This window comes from Bufo gargarizans, unplaced genomic scaffold (assembly GCF_014858855.1).
Source record: "Bufo gargarizans isolate SCDJY-AF-19 unplaced genomic scaffold, ASM1485885v1 fragScaff_scaffold_10_pilon, whole genome shotgun sequence".
In the NCBI taxonomy this organism is placed as follows: domain Eukaryota; kingdom Metazoa; phylum Chordata; class Amphibia; order Anura; family Bufonidae; genus Bufo; species Bufo gargarizans.
Genome location: NW_025334056.1, coordinates 97,941 through 121,493, shown reverse-complemented (window position 1 = coordinate 121,493; position 23,553 = coordinate 97,941). Strand labels below are relative to the sequence as shown.

The 23,553-nt window shown below is 49.1% G+C and overlaps 1 protein-coding gene across 1 annotated transcript in view; it reads right to left on the bottom strand.

Moving 5' to 3' along the window:
• Nucleotides 1-23,553, bottom strand: part of LOC122922282 (SH3 domain-binding protein 1-like) — a 134,941-nt gene that overhangs the window by 64,427 nt on the left and 46,961 nt on the right. The window contains exon 2 of the mRNA XM_044272841.1: nt 3,212-3,254. Coding sequence (XP_044128776.1) covers nt 3,212-3,254 — 43 coding nt within the window. The remainder of the gene's footprint in view (nt 1-3,211; nt 3,255-23,553) is intronic.

The following is a 23,553-nucleotide window of genomic DNA, read 5'->3' as shown; positions in this document are numbered from 1 at the left end:
ACCCTCCCAGCAGCTGTGGGACTACCTGGACGGTCGTATTCGCTCTGTAGATCCTCCCAGCAGCCGTAGGACTACCTGGATGGTCGTATTCGCTCTGTAGATCCTCCCAGCAGCCGTGGGACTACCTGGATGGTCCTATTCGCTCTGTGGATCCTCCCCCACACATCCTCCCAGCAGCCGTGGGACTACCTGGATGGTCCTATTCGCTCTGTGGATCCTCCCCCACACACCCCTCCCAGCAGCTGTGGGACTACCTGGATGGCCCTATTCGCTCTGTGGATCCTCCCCCACACATCCTCCCAGCAGCTGTGGGACCACCTGGACTGTGGTTTACTCTCTGTCGATCCTCCCCGAAGCTGTGGGACTACCTGGATGGCCCTATTCGCTCTGTGGATCCTCCCCCCACACACCCTCCCAGCAGCCGTGGGACTACCTGGATGGTCCTATTCGCTCTGTGGATCCTCCCCCACACATCCTCCCAGCAGCCGTGGGACTACCTGGATGGCCCTATTCGCTCTGTGGATCCTCCCCCACACACCCCTCCCAGCAGCTGTGGGACTACCTGGATGGTCCTATTCGCTCTGTGGATCCTCCCCCACACATCCTCCCAGCAGCTGTGGGACCACCTGGATGGTCCTATTCGCTCTGTGGATCCTCCCCCACACACCCCTCCCAGCAGCTGTGGGACCACCTGGATGGCCCTATTCGCTCTGTGGATCCTCCCCCACACACCCCTCCCAGCAGCTGTGGGACTACCTGGATGGTCCTATTCGCTCTGTGGATCCTCCCCCACACACCCCTCCCAGCAGCTGTGGGACCACCTGGATGGCCCTATTCGCTCTGTGGATCCTCCCCCACACACCCCTCCCAGCAGCTGTGGGACCACCTGGATGGCCCTATTCGCTCTGTGGATCCTCCCCCACACACCCCTCCCAGCAGCTGTGGGACCACCTGGATGGCCCTATTCGCTCTGTGGATCCTCCCCCACACATCCTCCCAGCAGCCGTGGGACTACCTGGATGGTCCTATTCGCTCTGTGGATCCACCCCCACACACCCCTCCCAGCAGCTGTGGGACCACCTGGATGGCCCTATTCGCTCTGTGGATCCTCCCCCACACACCCTCCCAGCAGCTGTGGGACCACCTGGATGGCCCTATTCGCTCTGTGGATCCTCCCCCACACATCCTCCCAGCAGCTGTGGGACTACCTGGATGGCCCTATTCGCTCTGTGGATCCTCCCCCACACATCCTCCCAGCAGCTGTGGGACCACCTGGATGGCCCTATTCGCTCTGTGGATCCTCCCCCACACACCCCTCCCAGCAGCTGTGGGACCACCTGGATGGCCCTATTCGCTCTGTGGATCCTCCCCCACACATCCTCCCAGCAGCTGTGGGACCACCTGGATGGTCCTATTCGCTCTGTGGATCCTCCCCCACACACCCCTCCCAGCAGCTGTGGGACCACCTGGATGGCCCTATTCGCTCTGTGGATCCACCCCCACACACCCCTCCCAGCAGCTGTGGGACCACCTGGATGGTCCTATTCGCTCTGTGGATCCTCCCCCACACACCCCTCCCAGCAGCTGTGGGACTACCTGGATGGCCCTATTCGCTCTGTGAGTCCTCCCCCACACATCCTCCCAGCAGCTGTGGGACCACCTGGACTGTGGTTTACTCTCTGTCGATCCTCCCCGAAGCTGTGGGACTACCTGGATGGCCCTATTCGCTCTGTGGATCCTCCCCCACACACCCTCCCAGCAGCCGTGGGACTACCTGGATGGTCCTATTCGCTCTGTGGATCCTCCCCCACACATCCTCCCAGCAGCCGTGGGACTACCTGGATGGTCCTATTCGCTCTGTGGATCCTCCCCCACACATCCTCCCAGCAGCCGTGGGACTACCTGGATGGCCCTATTCGCTCTGTGGATCCTCCCCCACACACCCCTCCCAGCAGCTGTGGGACCACCTGGATGGCCCTATTCGCTCTGTGGATCCTCCCCCACACACCCCTCCCAGCAGCTGTGGGACTACCTGGATGGTCCTATTTGCTCTGTGGATCCTCCCCCACACATCCTCCCAGCAGCCGTGGGACTACCTGGATGGCCCTATTCGCTCTGTGGATCCTCCCCCACACACCCCTCCCAGCAGCTGTGGGACTACCTGGATGGTCCTATTTGCTCTGTGGATCCTCCCCCACACACCCCTCCCAGCAGCTGTGGGACTACCTGGATGGCCCTATTCGCTCTGTGGATCCTCCCCCACACATCCTCCCAGCAGCTGTGGGACCACCTGGATGGTCCTATTCGCTCTGTGGATCCTCCCCCACACACCCCTCCCAGCAGCTGTGGGACCACCTGGATGGCCCTATTCGCTCTGTGGATCCACCCCCACACACCCCTCCCAGCAGCTGTGGGACCACCTGGATGGTCCTATTCGCTCTGTGGATCCTCCCCCACACACCCCTCCCAGCAGCTGTGGGACCACCTGGATGGCCCTATTCGCTCTGTGGATCCACCCCCACACACCCCTCCCAGCAGCTGTGGGACCACCTGGATGGCCCTATTCGCTCTGTGGATCCTCCCCCACACACCCCTCCCAGCAGCTGTGGGACCACCTGGATGGCCCTATTCGCTCTGTGGATCCTCCCCCACACACCCCTCCCAGCAGCTGTGGGACCACCTGGATGGTCCTATTCGCTCTGTGGATCCTCCCCCACACACCCCTCCCAGCAGCTGTGGGACCACCTGGATGGTCCTATTCGCTCTGTGGATCCTCCCCCACACACCCCTCCCAGCAGCTGTGGGACCACCTGGATGGTCCTATTCGCTCTGTGGATCCTCCCCCACACACCCCTCCCAGCAGCTGTGGGACCACCTGGATGGTCCTATTCGCTCTGTGGATCCTCCCCCACACACCCCTCCCAGCAGCTGTGGGATGCACTGCAGTGATCATCGCTCCTAATACCTGTGACCACCTACCATGACCTTACTGTGTTACTCCCACCCGGTCTAGTTGCTGTCTGTGCTGCACACGGCGGTTAATGGTGGTTAGAATAAAATGACTCAACCGTGTCATCACCCTGTATATCGCATTATTATACTGTATAAAACATCACCCTATATATAATACTCATCGTTCTGTATATAACACCCATCATCTTACACAGTACATAACACTCGTCATCCTGTATATAACAATGATGGCACTTACAGGCAGTAGATCCTCAGTCAGGAGATCGGTGACATCTTGTGATCTGAAACAGCAAAAAATAAAATAAAAATTAAATCTGAAAGCTCTGATGGAAAAGGACGAAGGAGATGGCGAGAGGCCGTGGACAATGTACAACAGTGAGCATTGAGCACCATACCTGCAGGTTGGAGGGTGTGATGTACAGAGATATCTCAGGGTCAAACAGGCAGTGCGGTAGTGTTAGGTAGGGATCGTCAGGCAGTGCGGTAGTTTTAGGTAGGGATCGTCAGGCAGTGCGGTAGTGTTAGGTAGGGATCGTCAGGCAGTGCGGTAGTTTTAGGTAAGGATAGGCAGGAAGTGTGGTAGTGTTAGGTAGGGATAGGCAGGAAGTGTGGTAGTGTTAGGTAAGGATAGGCAGGAAGTGTGGTAGTGTTAGGTAGGGATAGGCAGGAAGTGTGGTAGTGTTAGGTAGGGATCGGCAGGCAGTGCGGTAGTGTTAGGTAGGGATCGGCAGGCAGTGCGGTAGTGTTAGGTAAGGATAGGCAGGAAGTGTGGTAGTGTTAGGTAGGGATCGTCATGCAGTGTGGTAGTGTTAGGTAGGGATCGTCAGGCAGTGCGGTAGTGTTAGGTAGGGATCGTCAGGCAGTGCGGTAGTTTTAGGTAAGGATAGGCAGGAAGTGTGGTAGTGTTAGGTAGGGATCGGCAGGCAGTGCGGTAGTGTTAGGTAGGGATCGTCATGCAGTGTGGTAGTGTTAGGTAGGGATCGTCAGGCAGTGCGGTAGTGTTAGGTAGGGATCGTCAGGCAGTGCGGTAGTTTTAGGTAAGGATAGGCAGGAAGTGTGGTAGTGTTAGGTAGGGATAGGCAGGAAGTGTGGTAGTGTTAGGTAAGGATAGGCAGGAAGTGTGGTAGTGTTAGGTAGGGATAGGCAGGCAGTGCGGTAGTGTTGGGTAGGGATCGGCAGGCAGTGCGGTAGTGCTAGGTAGGGATCGGCAGGCAGTGCGGTAGTGTTAGGTAGGGATGAACAGGCAGTGCGGTAGTGTTAGGTAGGGATCGTCAGGCAGTGCGGTAGTGTTAGGTAGGGATGAACAGGCAGTGCGGTAGTGTTAGGTAGGGATGAACAGGCAGTGTGGTACTGTTAGGGATAGGCAGAGTAGTATTGTTAGGTAGAGATCGTTGGGCAGTGCGGTAGTGTTAAGCATGGATAGGGAGGCAGTGTGGTAGTGTGAGGTAGGTATAGGCAATCAGTGTGGTAGTGTAAGGCCTGTATTACACCAACAGATTATATGACAGATTTTATGACCAATCATTGATCAGATGGCCTTTTAGACACACAGATCTTTTGTAATACACACCAACTATTGGTCTAACTAGACAGATATTGGTCAGATAATCAGTTGCTGTTATACAGCCCTAAGGCAGGGAAAAGCAGGCAGTGTGGTAGTGTTGGCTATGGATAGGCAGGCAGAGTGGTATTGTGAGGTAGGGATTGTCAGGTGGCAGTGTGGTAGTGTTAGCTATGGATAGGCAGGCAGTGTGGTAGTGTGAGGTAGAGATTGTAAGGCAGTGTGACAGTATAAGGTAGGTATCATCAGTCAGTGCGGTAGTGTTGGCTATGGATAGGCAGGCAGTGTGAGGTAGGGATAGGCAGGCAGAGTGGTAGTGTGAAGTAGGGATTGTCAGGCAGTGTGGTAGTGTGAGGTAGGGATTGTAAGGCAGTGTGACAGTATAAGGTAGGTATCATCAGTCAGTGCGGTAGTGTTGGCTATGGATAGGCAGGCAGTGTGAGGTAGGGATAAGGCAGGCAGAGTGGTAGTGTGAAGTAGGGATTGTCAAGCAGTGTGGTAGTGTGAGGTAGGGATTGTCAGGCAGTGTGGTAGTGTGAGGTAGGGATTGTAAGGCAGTGTGACAGTATAAGGTAGGGATCATCAGTCAGTGCGGTAGTGTTGGCTATGGATAGGCAGGCAGTGTGAGGTAGGGATAGGCAGGCAGAGTGGTAGTGTGAAGTAGGGATTGTCAGGCAGTGTGGTAGTGTTGGCTATGGATAGGCAGGCAGTGTGAGGTAGGGATAGTCAGGCAGTGTGAGGTAGGGATAGGCAGGCAGAGTGGTAGTGTGAAGTAGGGATTGTCAGGCAGTGTGGTAGCGTTGGCTATGGATAGGCAGGCAGTGTGAGGTAGGGATAGGCAGGCAGTGTGAGGTAGGGATAGTCAGGCAGTGTGAGGTAGGGATAGGCAGGCAGAGTGGTAGTGTGAAGTAGGGATTGTCAGGTGGCAGTGTTAGCTATGGATAGGCAGGCAATGTGGTAGTGTGAGGATGGGATCGTCAGGCAGTGCGGTAGTGTTAGGTAGGGATCGTCAGGCAGTGCGGTAGTGTTAGGTAAGGATAGGCAGGAAGTGTGGTAGTGTTAGGTAGGGATCGTCAGGCAGTGCGGTAGTGTTAGGTAGGGATCGTCAGGCAGTGCGGTAGTGTTAGGTAGGGATCGTCAGGCAGTGCGGTAGTGTTAGGTAGGGATAGGCAGGAAGTGTGGTAGTGTTAGGTAGGGATCGGCAGGCAGTGCGGTAGTGTTAGGTAGGGATGAACAGGCAGTGCGGTAGTGTTAGGTAGGGATCGTCAGGCAGTGCGGTAGTGTTAGGTAGGGATGAACAGGCAGTGCGGTAGTGTTAGGTAGGGATGATCAGGCAGAGTGGTAGTGTGAAGTAGGGATTGTCAGGCAGTGTGGTAGTGTTGGCTATGGATAGGCAGGCAGTGTGAGGTAGGGATAGGCAGGCAGAGTGGTAGTGTGAAGTAGGGATTGTCAGGCAGTGTGGTAGTGTTGGCTATGGATAGGCAGGCAGTGTGAGGTAGGGATAGGCAGGCAGTGTGAGGTAGGGATAGGCAGGCAGAGTGGTAGTGTGAAGTAGGGATTGTCAGGTGGCAGTGTTAGCTATGGATAGGCAGGCAATGTGGTAGTGTGAGGTAAGGATTGTCAGGCAGTGTGGCAGTACAAGGAAGGGATCGTCAGGCAGTGTAGTAGTGTTAAGTATAGATAGGGAGGCGGTATTGTAGTGTGAGGTAAAGGTTGTCAGGCAGTGTGGCAGTACAAGGAAGGGATCGTCAGGCAGTGTAGTAGTGTTAAGTATAGATAGGGAGGCGGTGTTGTAGTGTGAGGTAAGGATTGTCAGGCAGTGTGGCAGTACAAGGAAGGGATCGTCAGGCAGTGTAGTAGTGTTAAGTATAGATAGGGAGGCGGTATTGTAGTGTGAGGTAAAGGTTGTCAGGCAGTGTGGCAGTACAAGGAAGGGATCATCAGGCAGTGTAGTAGTGTTAAGTATGGATAGGGAGGCGGTGTTGTATTGTGAGGTAAGGATTTTATTACATGACACGGAGGCTCCTATTGCTATCTCTTTCTTTACTAAAATCATATAGCAGCAAAGAATAAACACATCAATCAAAATGGAAACCATGGCAACTGACTCCTCCCCACTGTGCCAGTATAACAGTTCTAGCCTCTGTCGACTCCTCCTCTTTCTTTGCTGCTCTTCTCACAGATAAGTACAGTGGTCTCAATTCTAAGGGCTGAGCTTTATTATATATTGTATTAGGTTATTGTGATATATTATATATTATATGCTTTTCTTGTAGTCTTTTCTTCAGGGTGTGAGGTGTTTCATTCCTCCCCACTCTTTTCTTTTGTGGCCCTTATTTGTTTTATTCTCCCTAGGCATTTTTTCCTTATTTAGGTTTTCGGTTACCCTCTTCTAGCGCCGCTTGTTTTGACCCCCGCCCCCCCGTGCGGCCATTTCGCTGCTTTATCGGGCTTCCGCCACTCACCGCCCCCTCTGCTCCGCTCCGTTTTCTTCTCCCTTCTGGGCGGCCGAGATCTCGCGAGATTTCGGCCGCCATTTTACCTCACCAGGTCTCCGGCGGTTCGCGCGCCTCCCGCTCTCTCCTCACTGAGCCGGGCGTGATCTCGCGGTATTTCGCGAGATTTCCTCAGTTTCTCCTCAGTGAGCTGCCGGAGCCTCCCTATATCCTCACTAGTGCGATATTCTCTGTGCTTTGGGGGTTTTGTTGATCATTATTAGCCACATTAGGCTCAGTTAATACTGCCTTGTTTTATTACAATGTCCAAAGACAACATGGGTGGGTGTGAGTCTTCCCCTGAAATTTTGGAGGTGCCCTCTAATACACAGGAACCAGGTGCCATGTCTGTAGAGGCACAGACTTCGGCTATTCAGCGCTCAGTGACTGCAGCTATCCAGGCTGCTATGGGGTCTATGTCCACAGCCATATCCAATTCAATTTCTGAGGCCCTTATGGCCGGCCCCTCCTCCTCCAAACCTTCTAGGTCCCATCCATCTGAGACCTTACTACCTGCCTCCAGAACCGTTAAGACTGGTGGAACTGTAGCCACCCAAGATGGCGTGCCCCGTTCACGCAAAAGAGCCTATGCCCGCCAGGCAGAAAAGGCGAGGCAGTAGAAATGCGCTAGAGCGCAACCAGATTACGTTTCGGGGTCTGAACCCGACTCAGATGAGGAGGCTCAGTATCACTATCGAATTTGAGGACTTGGAGGAGGAAGATCTTTTGGATTCAGACCTTCCAGGTCCATCCTCAGGATCTATCACGCCATGGTCTGCTTCCATGGAGGTTCCTTTGGAATCCTCAGCTATTTTAGATCCCGAGGGTGAGCCCCTATTTGACCCCGATGCATTACATCACCCTAGGTCTGCAGAGTGGCTCCCGTCCTCACATGTGGCAAAGTACCTAGAAGCCCGAGTGCGCCAACCTCTTTCTAAGGAGGCGCGCAATAAAATGAAAGCTGAGTGCCCCAGACCTATTATTCCCAACAAGGTCTGTGAGACGCCTATAGTTGACCCGAAGATGTGTCAATTCCTCTCTAAATCGGGCTGGAACCCAAAGAAGGGTCTTGAGTCGGCCTTAAAGTCCTGTCAGGACAAGCTTTTAGACCTATTGGGCCCACTGACAAAAATTTTTGAATTGGCTGAGTCAGCCAGAACCCAGAATTCACTGGTAGATCCGGAGGAGCTCCGGGGATGGGTTCAGCGTGCCGTGTGCATCACGGGCAATGTTAATACTTCGCTCTCCATAGAGAGACGAAAGGCGATTCTTTTCAAGATAGAACCCAAACTCTCTAATTTAGCCCTCACAGAGGCAGGTAAAGAGGCCCAGGGATTACTGTTCGGGGATTCCTTCATAAAGGACCTGTCCCGATTTGTAGGAGCCTTCACTGCCCTTGACAAGGCCCAGACCTCGATGAAACGAGTCTTCCAGGGTAGGGTCTCTCACAGGGCCGGCAGCTCTAGGGGCCGCCTGTCCGGCCGTTCTTCCTACCAGACCCGTGGTTCGGGTCGAGGCTCCTTCCCTTATCGTTCCTACACACAAGAGTTCCGGCAGCCACCCGCCTTCTTCCCCACCTGAGGATCTTCTTGGCGTTCCCGCGGAGCCAGAGGTTCATCTACCCGACGCCCTTTCGGTAAGTCGACTTCCAACGTCTTCTTTGACCCCTTGGGTAGGGGGCAGGCTCCGTCTTTTTTCCCATGTCTGGTCAACCATCACTGCCGACCCATGGGTTCTTTCTACTGTACGGGGATTCCACATAGAACTGATTTGCTCTCAGATCCAAATCCCTCCTCCACATCCTGTAGTCCTCCCGTCCTCAACGCGCCAGTTGTTACATCAGGAGCTGACGGCGCTATGTCAGAAGGGTGCCATAGAGCGGGCTCCCGTATCCACAGAGGGAATCATAAGCAGTATGTTCCTGGTGGCCAAAAAAGGAGGCCAGATGCGTCCCGTAATCAACCTTCGGGCTCTAAACGCTTTCGTGCAGTATCGGTACTTCAAGATGGAGGGCATACACCTTCTCAGGGATTTGCTGCTCCATGGAGATTGGATGGTCAAACTGGACCTGAAAGATGCCTACCTGACAGTGCCGGTAGCCGAGTCTTCCAGGGATCTCCTTCGTTTTCTCTGGGGCTCGGAGGTATGGAGGTTCACATGTCTACCCTTCGGACTCTCTTCGGCCCCTTGGTGCTTCACCAAACTTCTACGGCCGGTCATCTCCTGTCTCCGCAGTCAAGGGATTCGTCTGATTATTTATCTGGACGATATCCTCATCATGGCCCAGTGCCCTTCCGTCCTGCTTACACATCTGCAGGGTTCCATGGACCTGTTATCTCGATTGGGGTTTCTTTTCAATCTAGAGAAGTCGTCTCTGACTCCGGCCCAGTCCATAGAATTCTTGGGCTTCACCATCAATTCATCCACGGAGACCCTCAGCCTCCCTCCTTCCAAAGTGCGGGCCATCCGCAAGGAGCTCCTTCATTCCCTCTCTCTTCCACAAGTTTCCCTACGCCACCTGGCCCGTATAATAGGCCTTCTCTCTTCGTCCATCCAAGCAGTGTTCCCAGCTCCTCTACATTATCGGGCCATGCAGAGGCTCAAAATTGCCCACCTTCAATCGGGAGCATCATACGCGGATCTGATCACCTTGGACGAGGACACCAGAGACGAGTTGACTTGGTGGGTCCACAACCTGGAAGTATGGAACGGGAAGGCGATTTTTCGACCCCGTCCGGATATCACGATAGAGTCGGATGCCAGCCTTCTAGGCTGGGGAGCTTACAGCAACGGAGTGACTACCGGAGGTCGTTGGTCAGTAGAGGAGTCCGGTCTTCACATCAACTCCTTAGAGCTGCTGGTGGGCTCTTTTGCAATTCGCAGTTTCGCGAGCAGTCTGACCAAGGCTTGCATCAGGTTGCGGATGGACATCATCTCTGCGGTCAGGTATGTCAATGCCATGGGAGGCACGCATTCTACAACCCTATCCCACCTGGCGCGGGATTTCTGGACTTTCTGCCTTGCCAGGGAGATCACGGTGTCGGCAGAGTATATACCGGGCCTACACAATACCCATGCAGACTGGAGCTCTCGTTTTCTGTCAGACTCCAGCGATTGGAGATTAGACACCACAGTCTTCTCGTCCATTTCATCCCGTTGGGGTCCTTTCTGTTTAGACCTCTTTGCATCTCGTCTGAACTCCCAACTCCCTCGGTTTTACAGCTGGCGTCCGGATCCGGACGCGGAGGCGGTAGATGCATTTCTTCAAGATTGGACCGGCCACATTTCCTACGCTTTCCCTCCGTTTGCTCTGATCCCACGAGTCTTAACTCTAACCCGCCTTCAGGGAGCGGATCTCGTTCTTATAGTCCCGTTTTGGACCACCCAGTCGTGGTTTCCCCAACTTCTGGAGTGTCTAATCCAATGCCCTCTACTTCTTCCGCTCTTCCCGGACCTCTTGTTAGATCCTTCGGGTCTCGGGCATCCTCTTATCCTCGAAGGCTCCCTCCAACTTCTGGCGTGCAGAATTTCAGGGAACCCTGGAATGTTGCTGGAATTTCGGACTCAGCTAGACGCCTATTGGACGAGGCGTGGGCTCCAGGGACCAGACGGTCTTATCGGTCAGCCTGGAGATCTTGGGCTGATTGGTGCCAGGCTAGGCACCTGGATCCCGTTCCAGCCCCTGTAACCGATGTACTTCAATTTCTTACTTCGCTTTTTGAGGATGGTAAAGCATACCGTACCATCAACTTGTACCGCTCCGCCATTTCTGCTTTTCACCACGGGTTTGGGGGGTGCCCGGCGGGTCAGCATCCTCTAGTTTGCCATCTTCTTAGAGGTTCCCGTCTTTCCCGTCCACCCAGACCTCGTTTCTCCTCTACGTGGGATGTTTCCTCTGTGCTGTCCCTTTTTTCCTCGTGGCCTTCAAATACGGACCTTGCCCTTCGCCAGCTTTCTGCTAAGCTAGTTTCCTTGTTTTGCTTGATCTCCTGCAAGAGGGTGTCTGACGTCCGCGCTTTGGATTACGACGCTCGATCCTTCACTCCTGATGGGGTTGTGTTTAACATCACACGACGCACCAAGACTAATATCAGGTCCGTTTCTTATCCGTGTTTTCCGGACTCTCCTGCCCTCTGCCCTGTGGCCTGCCTCCGGGAATATGAGATACGTACTCTCCCTCTTCGTTCGCCTAATTGTCCACAGCTTTTTCTATCATACCGGCGCCCTTTTGGACCGGTCTCAACGATCACTTTAGCCCGCTGGGTGAAGTGGGTTATGTCCTTGGCAGGTGTGAATACGGCGATTTTCTCCGCACATTCCACTAGAGGGGCTTCGGCAACCTCCATGACTATGGCAGGCGCCAGTTTTGGAGGACATTATGAGATTGGCGGATTGGTCACGAGTATCTACCTTTCGTGAATTCTATTTCCGGCCTCCAGTTCATGTTTTTTCTTCTGTGGTAAGTCAGCTTTGAACTCGCAATAGGAGCCTCCGTGTCATGTAATAAAATTGCATGATTTTCCTATCTTGTGACGTAAAGTCATGATTTTATTAAAGACACGGAGGCGAGTATTGCCCCGCCCTATTTCCCCCCCTGGGTTTTGAGACTTGATAATTGTGAATTTATATTATGTCTACATCCGACAGTTATGTTACTATATATACACTGCAATGCGTTACTGATGATTGTTACCTTCATTTTGGGCGTTTTTTCTACCTTTTGTCTTGTTTTGTTTTCATAGGATGAATTTACCGCTTTCCAGCTGCTACTTTCGTTTGAGTTTCCAGTTGTATTCTTCGGTTGAAGAGTTGGTTGGTCTTCTGTTTCTAGGGAGTGTTTGGTCATCGAGATCAGTTTTCCAGTGGACTATCACCATCAAAGAAAGAGGAGGAGTCGACAGAGGCTAGAACTGTTATACTGGCACAGTGGGGAGGAGTCAGTTGCCATGGTTTCCATTTTGATTGATGTGTTTATTCTTTGCTGCTATATGATTTTAGTAAAGAAAGAGATAGCAATACTCGCCTCCGTGTCTTTAATAAAATCATGACTTTACGTCACAAGATAGGAAAATCATGCAATTGTCAGGCAGTGTGGCAGTACAAGGAAGGGATCATCAGGCAGTGTAGTAGTGTTAAGTATGGATAGGGAGGCGGTGCTGTAGTGTGAGGAAAGGATTGTCAGGCAGTGTGGCAGTACAAGGAAGGGATCGTCAGGCAGTGTAGTAGTGTTAAGTATAGATAGGGAGGCGGTGTTGTAGTGTGAGGTAAGGATTGTCAGGCAGTGTGGCAGTACAAGGTACAGATTGTCAGGCAGTGTAGTAGTGTTAAGTATGGATAGGGAGGCGGTGCTGTAGTGTGAGGAAAGGATTGTCAGGCAGTGTGGCAGTACAAGGAAGGGATCGTCAGGCAGTGTAGTAGTGGTAAGTATGGATAGGGAGGCGGTGCTGTAGTGTGAGGAAAGGATTGTCAGGCAGTGTGGCAGTACAAGGAAGGGATCGTCAGGCAGTGTAGTAGTGTTAAGTATAGATAGGGAGGCGGTGCTGTAGTGTGAGGAAAGGATTGTCAGGCAGTGTGGCAGTACAAGGTACAGATTGTCAGGCAGTGTGGTAGTTAGTGTTAGCTATGGATAGGCAGGCAGTGTGGTACTGTAATGTAAGGATTGTCAGGCAGTGTGGCAGTACAAGGTACAGATTGTCAGGCAGTGTGGTAGTTAGTGTTAGCTATGGATAGGCAGGCAGTGTGGTACTGTAATGTAGGGATTGTCAGGCAGGGTGGCGGTGTTAGGTCGTGATATGGGAGAAATTAAAAAAGGTAAACATGATTTCAAATACTCCTTAAAGGATTAAAATTTCCCTCCACCTCAGGTTTTACTACAATTGAGGCTTTTATAGGCATAAAAAAAATTATAGTAGTATTCCTTAACCCCTTCAGTACCGAGCCACTTTTCCTTAAATCCCAAGCCGATTTTTGCAAATCTGACATATTACTGTCACGACGACTTCTGGGAGGGAACATCATACCATACACAAGAGGGGGGAGGTATCTGGCCTAGAAGCTTGGGGTCACTACCTAATGAATCCTAACCCTAGCCCGAATGAACAGACCTTAGTGCAGTAATGGTGAACCTTTTAGAGACGGAGTGCCCAAAACTGCAACCAAATACCCAGTTATTAATTGCAAAGTGCCAACACGGAAATTTAACCTGAATACCAATATAATATACCTTTCATGTCCTTTATCATTTATCTATAATAGATTAATAGCCTACATTTAATGCGCTGCCTGTGCTGTTCATAGTGTGTCCTGGGGATGATGAATTGCAGGAAAAGTCTAAAGCATACTGCTATGCCATAGACTTTTTCCAGGGCGTGGGTACCCACATAGAGGGCTCTGAGTGCCGCCTCTGGCACCCGTGCCATAGGTTCGCCATCACTGCCTTAGTGCTAGGACCGTTCATTCACTGGAACCTAAAGCCTGGCTACCCTGTAATGGCCTGAGGTAGTGATAGGGCCCAAAGACGACCCGTTCCTTAAGCAGACCAGATACCAGACTCAGACCAGATACCAGAAGGCAGGGGAAACAACACAAAACAAATACAAAGGAATGAGACACCTAACTCCGGAAGTAAAAGAAAGAGCAGGAACACCAGAGGAGACAACACACACCAGCTCTTCCACTTGCAAATGAAGCTATACACCACAAGGAGTGAAGAGAGTAGCCAGACTTGAATAGTAATGACCACTATGACTAGACTAGACTAGAGGTGTGCTCATTACCATCAACAACAAAGTGAAATTAAAAGAGGCTGTCAGATGACATCACGTGCAAACAGCCTCTCTGACCTTCTAACACCTATCATTAAAGGAGGAAAAGAAAAGGGGTGAAGAAATGGTGAGCGCCACTCCGTTAGTAAATACAATATAATCAATAAATATTCGTGCACTAGGATGGTAATACGTTAAAACATCCAATGATGCTGGCAAGATAATGTTATCACTATTGTTATAGAATAACCTTTTGGTAAATCTAAAATGAATAAAAAATAGGTGATAATTTATATTACAATATTAAATAAATAAACAAAAAATAATAAATACAAAATAAATAAATAAATCATTCACTCACTTCACTGGGGGGGGTGGTCGTCAGGATAAGCACATGACACCTGCGACCTAAAAAAAAAACCCGGCCAGGATCGCAGGTAGTGACAGACGGCAGCACCACAGGAGGGCTTCAGGTCAAACAATTTATTTGGTATAATATATGGCTCAACGCGTTTCGGGGACATAAGTTCCCCTTCCTCAGGAGCAAGTGTAGGATATACAATTACAAAATTCATACATATTTATACATATTTTTACATATTTATACATGTTAAAATGTGCGCCAGAGAGGCACAGTGTGCTGGGAAATGCTGGAGGCAGGTCTGAGGCCTAGGCTAGGCCCTGACCTCCCTTTACTGGCATCAGCACCCTGCAGTTTAATTTGTGGGGTGCTGATGGGAGCGGACTCCCTCTGTAACTGCTGTGGTAAAGTGAACAGAAAAGTGTATGGTAAAGTCCTGGAAGGGGTGTTTATCCCACCCAGCTTCCTCAACTGGGGGAGGCAAATAAAATCCAGAAGGTTAAAATGGTCTCAGCAATGTGTAGGTTGCTGAGACGGTTTTATTAAGTTTATGGGCTGGATTTTATTGGACTGGGAGAAGGTAGGATTGGTAGAGGGACCTCCCCATTCCGGACAGGTTTTCCCCTAGCCTGAGGGATCCCCAGCTGAAGCCAGCTGGGATCGTTAAGGGGAAATAAAGCACCGTCCAGGCTGTCAGTCTGGGGAAAGTAATGCCTGGAGAAAGTCTGGAAAACTGGCTGCCCCGCTGGCTAGAGAAGCCAAATTCTCTGTGTGAACTGTGCTTAATAGGTGAGTTAGGAACTTCACTGTATTAGCCAGAGCCCAGACGGGCAGATGTTTATTTTGGTTTATGTTTTGTGGTGCTGGACCTTCACCTTACCCAGTGAATTATAACTGGGGTTGCCTGTATTGCCGGAGTGTGATAAATAAAGCAACATTTGGACTTTACCCCTGTGGTCTGCAAGAGAATCTGTCATCGCCGCCCTGCCTGAGAGTGTAACCCATTACACTGCTTACATACAGTGGACACCATGGTCCACAGAATGTAAGGGGTTAAACATCCATGATTGCTGCTTCTGCCAGTCCGGGCTGTTAGAGCAGGAGCGTGGCTCTCATGTAAGGGACCTGTGCAATTCTTAGACCGGCACACTGTAAATAGGCAGCAGACCAGCCTAAGGCCCCTAAGTGACCGTGGTAAAAATGCATATCGGTGGTCACTAAGGGCTTAACCCCTTAAGGACACATGACATACCGGTACGGCATGTTTCCCGAGTCCTTAAGGACACATGACGTACCGGTACGTCATGTGTTGTTCCGATCACTGCCGCCCGGCGGACGGTGATCGGAACAAGGTGCCTGCTCAAATCATTGAGCAGGCACCTCGGCTAAATGCGCATGGGGGTCCCATGACCTCCCCATGTCGGCGATCGCCACAAGCTGCAGGTCAATTCAGACCTGCGCTTTGCTGCGCTTTCTGCAGTTTCTGATCCCCGCGGTCCTGACCGCGGGGATCAAAAACTTTAAATCGACCAAAATATATATTTTTCTCTCTCCACCCCTGAATGGTTTTATGCTGGCGGGTGGTGCAGGGGGGGTTGTAGGCGGTGCGGGAGGCGGACGGTGCGGCAGGTGGGATTGCGATCCCCCGCCCGCCTCCTCTTGAATAATCATTGGTGTCCAGTGGTTATACCAGTGTCAGCACATTGCTGACACTCTGGTATAAACGTCTGACATCTGTGCTGTTGATGTCAGCCGTTTAACCCTTTCCATACCGCGGTCCGTACGGACCGCTGTATGGAAGAGGTTAAAAGTCAGTGAGCTCCCACCCTCTCCCATCGGGGGGCTGCTGTGCCTTTGCAGCCCCCAGACAGGATAGGGTCACAGAGGGAGGGAGCCCCCCTCCTTCCCCTTCCCCATCTGCTCAGTTGTGGCAGACGGGGAAGGTTCCCATGGCAACAGGACGCCTTCTCAGGTATCCTGCTGTCCATGGTGCTGAACAGATCTGTGCTAAAGGCATAGATCTGTTCAGACAAAGTTTAAGTAAAATACAGTACAATACACTATATAGTGTACTGTACTGTATTATACAGACATCAGACCCACTGTATCTTCAAGAACCAAGTGGGTCTGGGTAAAAAAAAACTGAATAAAAAAAATAAATAAATACACTACACATATTAGGCATCACCACGTCTGTAACAACCTGATCTATAAAACGGTCATGTTACTTTTCCTGCACGGTGAACGCCATAAAAATAAAAAAATAAAACTATGAGGAAATTTACATTTTGCCCACCTTACTTCCCCAAAAAGGTAATAAAAGTGATCAAAAAAGTCGCATGTATGCCAAAATAGTACCAATCAAACCATCATCTCATCCCGCAAAAATCATACCCTACCCAAGATAATCGCCCAAAAACTGAAAAAAACATGGCTCTTAGACTATGGAAACACTAACACTAAAACATGATTTTTTTTTGTTTAAAAAATGAAATCATTGTGTAAAACTTACATAAATAAAAAAAAAGTATACATATTAGATATCGCCGCGTCCGTATCGACCAGCTCTATAAAATATCACATGACCTAACCCCTCAGATGACCACTGTAAAAAAACAAACAAAAAAAACGGTGTAAAAAAAGCTATTTCTTGTCATCTTACGTCACAAAAAGTGTAATAGCAAGCAATCAAAAAGAAATTGAAACTTGGAAATTTGCAATTTTTTACAAATGTTTGGTAAATTTCATATTTTTTTATAAATAAAAAAGATTTTTTTAAACTTCATTTTACCAGTGTCATGAAGTACAATATGTGACGAAAAAACTATCTCAGAACGGCCTGGATAAGTCAAAGCGTTTTAAAGTTATCTCCACTTAAAGTGACACTGGTCAGATTTGCAAAAAATGGCCTGGTCCTTAAGGTGAAATAAGGCCTGGTCCTTAAGGTGTCCTTATGGGGTTAAAGGGGATGTCCCACAAAAAATATTCTACAGTTTTCAATTCAGCACCTGGATCTGAATACTTTTGTAATTGCATAATAAAAATTTTGTATGGGCATTGATTCCTGAGTAAAATTTATATGTATAATGCAATCTGTCGTAAATGGCCACTTTCATCCTTGAGCTGCGAAAGGGAGAGAGCTACAGCAAAATAGACACCCCTCTAGCTGAGCAACTGGGGCAAGTAATAAGGAGATCTTTGGAGCCATGTGAGGTACTGGGCTGGTTGTAGCTTCGTTAGAAAGAGATTGTCACGGTAGGGAACAGGGAGCCCTCGGGATACAGTATTTTCCGCATATAATGGTCTCCTCAGATCCAGCCAATCACGGCCACTTCTCTGGTAAGTATCTGTATTAGTTCCTAGTTAGCAGTAGTCCTGGATGTTCTATGTTAGGACTTATCTCTCTTAGGCTATTTTCAAACTTGTGACAGTGTGATCCGGCGGGCAGTTCAGACGACGGATCCGCCGATTTGGATCTGACTGAAAGCATTTGTGAGACGCATCTGGATGCGGATCAGTCTCACAAATGCATTGCAAGAACGGATCCATCTCTCCGCTTGTCATGCGGACCAACGGATCCGTCTTGTATCTTTTTTCAAATTTTTACCAGTCTGCGCATGTGCAGACCGGAAGGACGGATCCGGCATTCCGGCAAGTCTTCAGTTTTTTTCGCCGGAGATAAAACCGTAGCATTTCACAGTTCAGACTGACCTGAAGACATCCTGATGCATCCTGAACGGATCGCTCTCCATTCAGGATGCCTGGGGATCTGCCTGATCAGTTCTTTTCCGGTATAGAGCCCCTGTGACGGAACTCGGTGCCGGAAATGAAAAACGCTAGTGTGAAAGTACCCTTAGTTCAGGGCTTGATAAATTTCCTTGGAATCTAGGCGCCAGCAAAAAAAAGTGACTTTTTTTTTTTTTTTTACCTTATAAAGCCTTATTTTCAGTGACAAAAATAACACCTCTTAAATTAACATATAAAGAAGTCTAGAACCAAACAACATAGGCATTAACAACATATATAGCGGCAGTGTACAGTATCGCACACACATACAGTGGCAGTGTACAGTATCGCGCACACATACAGTGGCAGTGTACAGTATCGCACACACATACAGTGTACCGTATCGCGCACACATACAGTGGCAGTGTACAGTATCGCGCACACATACAGTGGCAGTGTACAGTATCGCACACACATACAGTGGCAGTGTACAGTATCGCGCACACATACAGTGGCAGTGTACAGTATCGCACACACATACAGTGGCAGTGTACAGTATCGCACATACAGTGGCAGTGTACAGTATCGCGCACACATACAGTGTACCGTATCGCGCACACATACAGTGGCAGTGTACAGTATCGCACACACATACAGTGGCAGTGTACAGTATCGCGCACACATATACAGTGGCAGTGTACAGTATCGCGCACACACATACAGTGGCAGTGTACAGTATCGCACACACATACAGTGGCAGTGTACAGTATCGCACACACATACAGTGGCAGTGTACAGTATCGTGCACACACATACAGTGGCAGTGTACAGTATCGCGCACACATACAGTGGCAGTGTACAGTATCGCGCACACACATACAGTGGCAGTGTACAGTATCGCGCACACATACAGTGGCAGTGTACAGTATCGCGCACACACATACAGTGGCAGTGTACAGTATCGCGCACACACATACAGTGTCAGTGTACAGTATCGCACACACATACAGTGGCAGTGTACAGTATCGCGCACACACATACAGTGGCAGTGTACAGTATCGCGCACACACATACAGTGTACCGTATTGCGCACACATACAGTGGCAGTGTACAGTATCGCGCACACACATACAGTGTACCGTATTGCGCACACATACAGTGGCAGTGTACAGTATCGCACACACATACAGTGGCAGTGTACAGTATCGCGCACACATACAGTGGCAGTGTACAGTATCGTGCACACATACAGTGGCAGTGTACAGTATCGCGCACACACATACAGTGGCAGTGTACAGTATCGTGCACACACATACAGTGGCAGTGTACAGTATCGCGCACACACATACAGTGGCAGTGTACAGTATCGCGCACACACATACAGTGGCAGTGTACAGTATCGCACACACATACAGTGGCTGTGTACAGTATTGCGCACACACATACAGTGGCAGTGTACAGTATCGCGCACACACATACAGTGGCAGTGTACAGTATCGCGCACACACATACAGTGGCAGTGTACAGTATCGCACACACATACAGTGGCTGTGTACAGTATTGCGCACACACATACAGTGGCAGTCTACAGTATCGCGCACACACATACAGTGGCAGTGTACAGTATTGCGCACACAAATACAGTGGCCGTGTACAGTATCGCGCACACACATACAGTGGCAGTCTACAGTATCGCGCACACACATACAGTAGCAGTGTACATTATCGCGCACACACACAGTGGCAGTGTACAGTATCGCGCACACATATACAGTGGCAGTGTACAGTATCGCGCACACACATACAGTGGCAGTGTACAGTATCGCGCACACACATACAGTGGCAGTGTACAGTATCGCGCACACACATACAGTGGCAGTGTACAGTATCGCGCACACACATACAGTGGCAGTGTACAGTATCGCGCACACATATACAGTGGCAGTGTACAGTATCGCACACACATACAGTGGCAGTGTACAGTATTGCGCACACACATACAGTGGCAGTGTACAGAACCGCGCACACATATACAGCGGCAGGGTACAGAGTAGAGTTGTTGCAATACCAAATTTTTTATTCGATTTCGATACCATAAAAAAAAGTATTGCGATACTCTATACCATTCGATACCACGCCAAAAAATAAACAAAAAAAGCCACGTGCATTCCGTCTTTTCTTTTTTTTATTGCGAATCGCGCAGTTTATTTTATTTTTTCTGTTCCGGCTCCTACTGCATAGATTTTTTAAAATATTTGAATAGTTTGGACTTTTCTGACGCGGCGATATGTTTATTTATTTATTGTTTATATATTTTATATGTGAAATTGGGAAAGGGGGGATTTATACTTAATATTTTGGTGTGTTTTTTCACTTTTTTTTTTTTTCCACTTTTTGTTTAATAACTATTTCCCCCCTTAGGGGCCAGAACCTGGGATCTTTTCATCCCTTGTCCTATTCACCCTAATAGAGCTCTATCAGGGTGAATAGGACTTCACATTCTCCCTGCTGCTCTGTGTTCCGGATTACTGGGGGGCAGCCACGTGAGGGCAAATACCCAGACGCCAGGACAAAATTCCTGACTGCAATGGCGACCTGGCGCCTGGGATTTGTCAAACCCTGCCTTAGTTAGCTGCTTTTTTTTTCTTAAATCTTGAATGACATTTTGGGGCTTTGGAACCGATTACTCAAGTGACAACGGTTTCAACTCACAATGGTCGTCCTGGAGCCAATTAATATTGTAACTAAGGGACCACGGTACTCCTGCCTAGCACTGTCCCCACCTACTAACTAAAAGCCTGCAACTGGGTGGCAGTCCCTTCCTAAATATGTGCTGGGGCCGAATTAGGGAGGGGAACACAAAGAAACAAAAAAATAGAGCACTAGTGACAGAATAGCACAGCGGACAAAGACAGAACCAGAAAATGTACAAAGCCGAGGTCAATACCAGGACAGTCCAAACCAAATCAGAACCAGTGAACACCAACCAGGGATAGCCAGAGGTCAAAGCCAGGAGACCACATCAAAGTCTGAGTCAGGAATCCAATAGGAGCAAAGGCTAGTGCACCAATCACAGGCACTTCCTGGACATGTGACCCGTCCAGAGTCACATGACTGATGACATCAGTGCACCTCTGAATGGCTGGCGCTTCCTGAACCAGGAAGCTCAGCCTCGTTGTCCTGACAACTGAATGTCGGCGGCACTGCCTGCTGAGGAGCGCGCTGTCGGCAGAATGTCCAATTTTTCTTTTTTAAATTAATCATGGATAACCCTAGTCACCGCACACATTTTTTTAAATCGCATTCCATGAGCTATAACTTCATTCAACTTCAGGACAACTTATAGTTTTTAATTCACCAATTTGGGTAGATGTAATCATTGATTAAAGCCAGCTGTACGTCAGTAAAAAGGTGTATTAGTGGTCACTAAGGGGTTAAGGGAAATACAGAGGTAGCCAGTAATAGGCTTAATGAGAATCCCAGTGGGGGTAGCAGTCATAATGAAGCTCTAAGACTGCTAGGGGATACTCGAACATATACAAAGCTAAAGGGGTCCTCTCACTTCAGCAGATGGCATTTATCATGTAGAGGAGGTTAATACCAGGCACTTCCTAATGTGTTGTGATTCTCCATGTTGCCTCCTTTGCTGGCTGGACTCATTTTTTCATCACATTATACTCCGCTCGTTTCCATGGTTACGACCACCCTGCAATCCATCAGCAGTGGTTGTGCTTGCACAATACAGGAAAAAGCACTGGCCTCTCTGGTGGCCTGGACCTTGGGTGTGCGCATAGCCGCTTTCCTCTACAGTGTGCAAGCACGGCCACCGTAACCAAGTGATGGACATGGAGAATCCCAATCCATTAGAGAGTGGCTGGTATTTCCTTCCTCTAGGTGATAACCTTTAACCCCATTCTAACCCTACCATATCAGAGAGAAGCCACCAGGACCACCCTTCTTTCCTGGCAGACTACATGAAAGGATTTTCATGAGATTTTCTTAGGATAGGTCATCAGTATCTGATCAGTGAGGGTCCGACACCCGGGATCCCGCCCATCAGCTGTTTTGAGAAGGGTTAGGGTTTCAGCTCACCAAGCACAGCGCCGTGCTTGGGGTTAGGGTCTCCTCTATGGGGCTAGCTACTCCTAGGCCAGGTGACAGATGGACGTGTCGTCACTCAGCCAAGGAAAAGATGACAGAAGGCCTCGCCACTCAAAACATGTGATCGGTGGGGGTCTTTGGTATTGGACCCCCAGCGATCCCATACTGATAACCTATCCAGACGATAGGTCATCGTAAAAAAAACTAAAAAAAACTCTGAAAACCCCTTTTAACCCTTAGGATACCAGAGGTTTTTTCGTTTTCATTTTTCTTCCCTATATTCCTTGAGCCATAACTTTTTTATATTTCTGTTCAAATAGCTGTATAAGGGCTTATTTTTGTACTTTATAATGCCACCATTAAAGTGGTTGGCCACTATATAAGTACTTTTTACAACATTGTAAGAGGCAGAGTAAATGAGTTTCCAAATATACTTTATTAAAAAATGTCTGCTAATCTTTTTATAATAAGCCACACCCCCTGAGCCCCGCTCTGCCGTGCAGCCAGTTCGTCCATGCCTTTATTGTACCTGCACATGCTTTTCCTAATCTGCTAAGAGCAGCGCATGTCCACTCTGCCCCCCGGACTAGTCAATCACAGGATTCTAATGCCGGCTGAAAGGTTCTGATCCCCACAGTCCGTGACTGTGGATCAGACCCTTAAAAAAATGTGTGTATTTATATATATATATATAATATCACCCCCCCCCCCCATAGGCTAAAGGCAGGAGCCTGATCAGGCTTACTGTGAGTGACAATACACTGCAGTACACTATACAGTGTACTGTAGTGTATTGTAAACCATCAGACCTACTGGATCTCAAGAACCAAGTGGGTCTGAGTAAAAATAAAAAATAAAAAATAACATTTCTTCTTATAGCCACACATTTATAATTAATTAAAAATGAAAAAAAAAAATAAACTACACATGTTTGGTATCATCGTGTCCGTAACGACCTGATCTATAAAAGGATCACGTTACTTTCCCCGCACGGTAAATGCCATAAAAAAAAAGAGAAGAACTATGATGGAATAAAATTTTCTCCCACCTCACTTTCCCAAAAAGGTATTAAAAGTGATAAAAAAAGTTGTACGCTCACTGGACCCATATATGTTTTTACTGAACATGCCTCCAATAGTACTAAAGAAACCCGTACTCTGCTTAGTACTTCATATATTGTCGGCAACTAGACGCCTTATAGCTAAATACTGGAAGAGACAGGACATACCGACTCAGCTTGATCTGTTCTCTAGTGTTATGGAGGTTAGACGAATGGAATATTTAACTGCGCTTATCAATAACTCTATAGACAAATTTCATAAGGTATGGCAGCCTTGGGACACAATCACGGAGATCGCTGAATAGTATCCCTTTCCTCCCCCCTTTTGTGTCTCGTCCTGTCCTTTGTCCATAGTAATAACATTGTTATATAATATGTTTGCATATTCGAGGGCAGTTCTTGCCCAGCAATATTACTATTTCCCCGGTGATCGGGTTGTATACAAATTGGTATTGATGGAACTGGAATTGCTTGATATGCATATATGTGATCTATTTGCACTGTCAAATCTT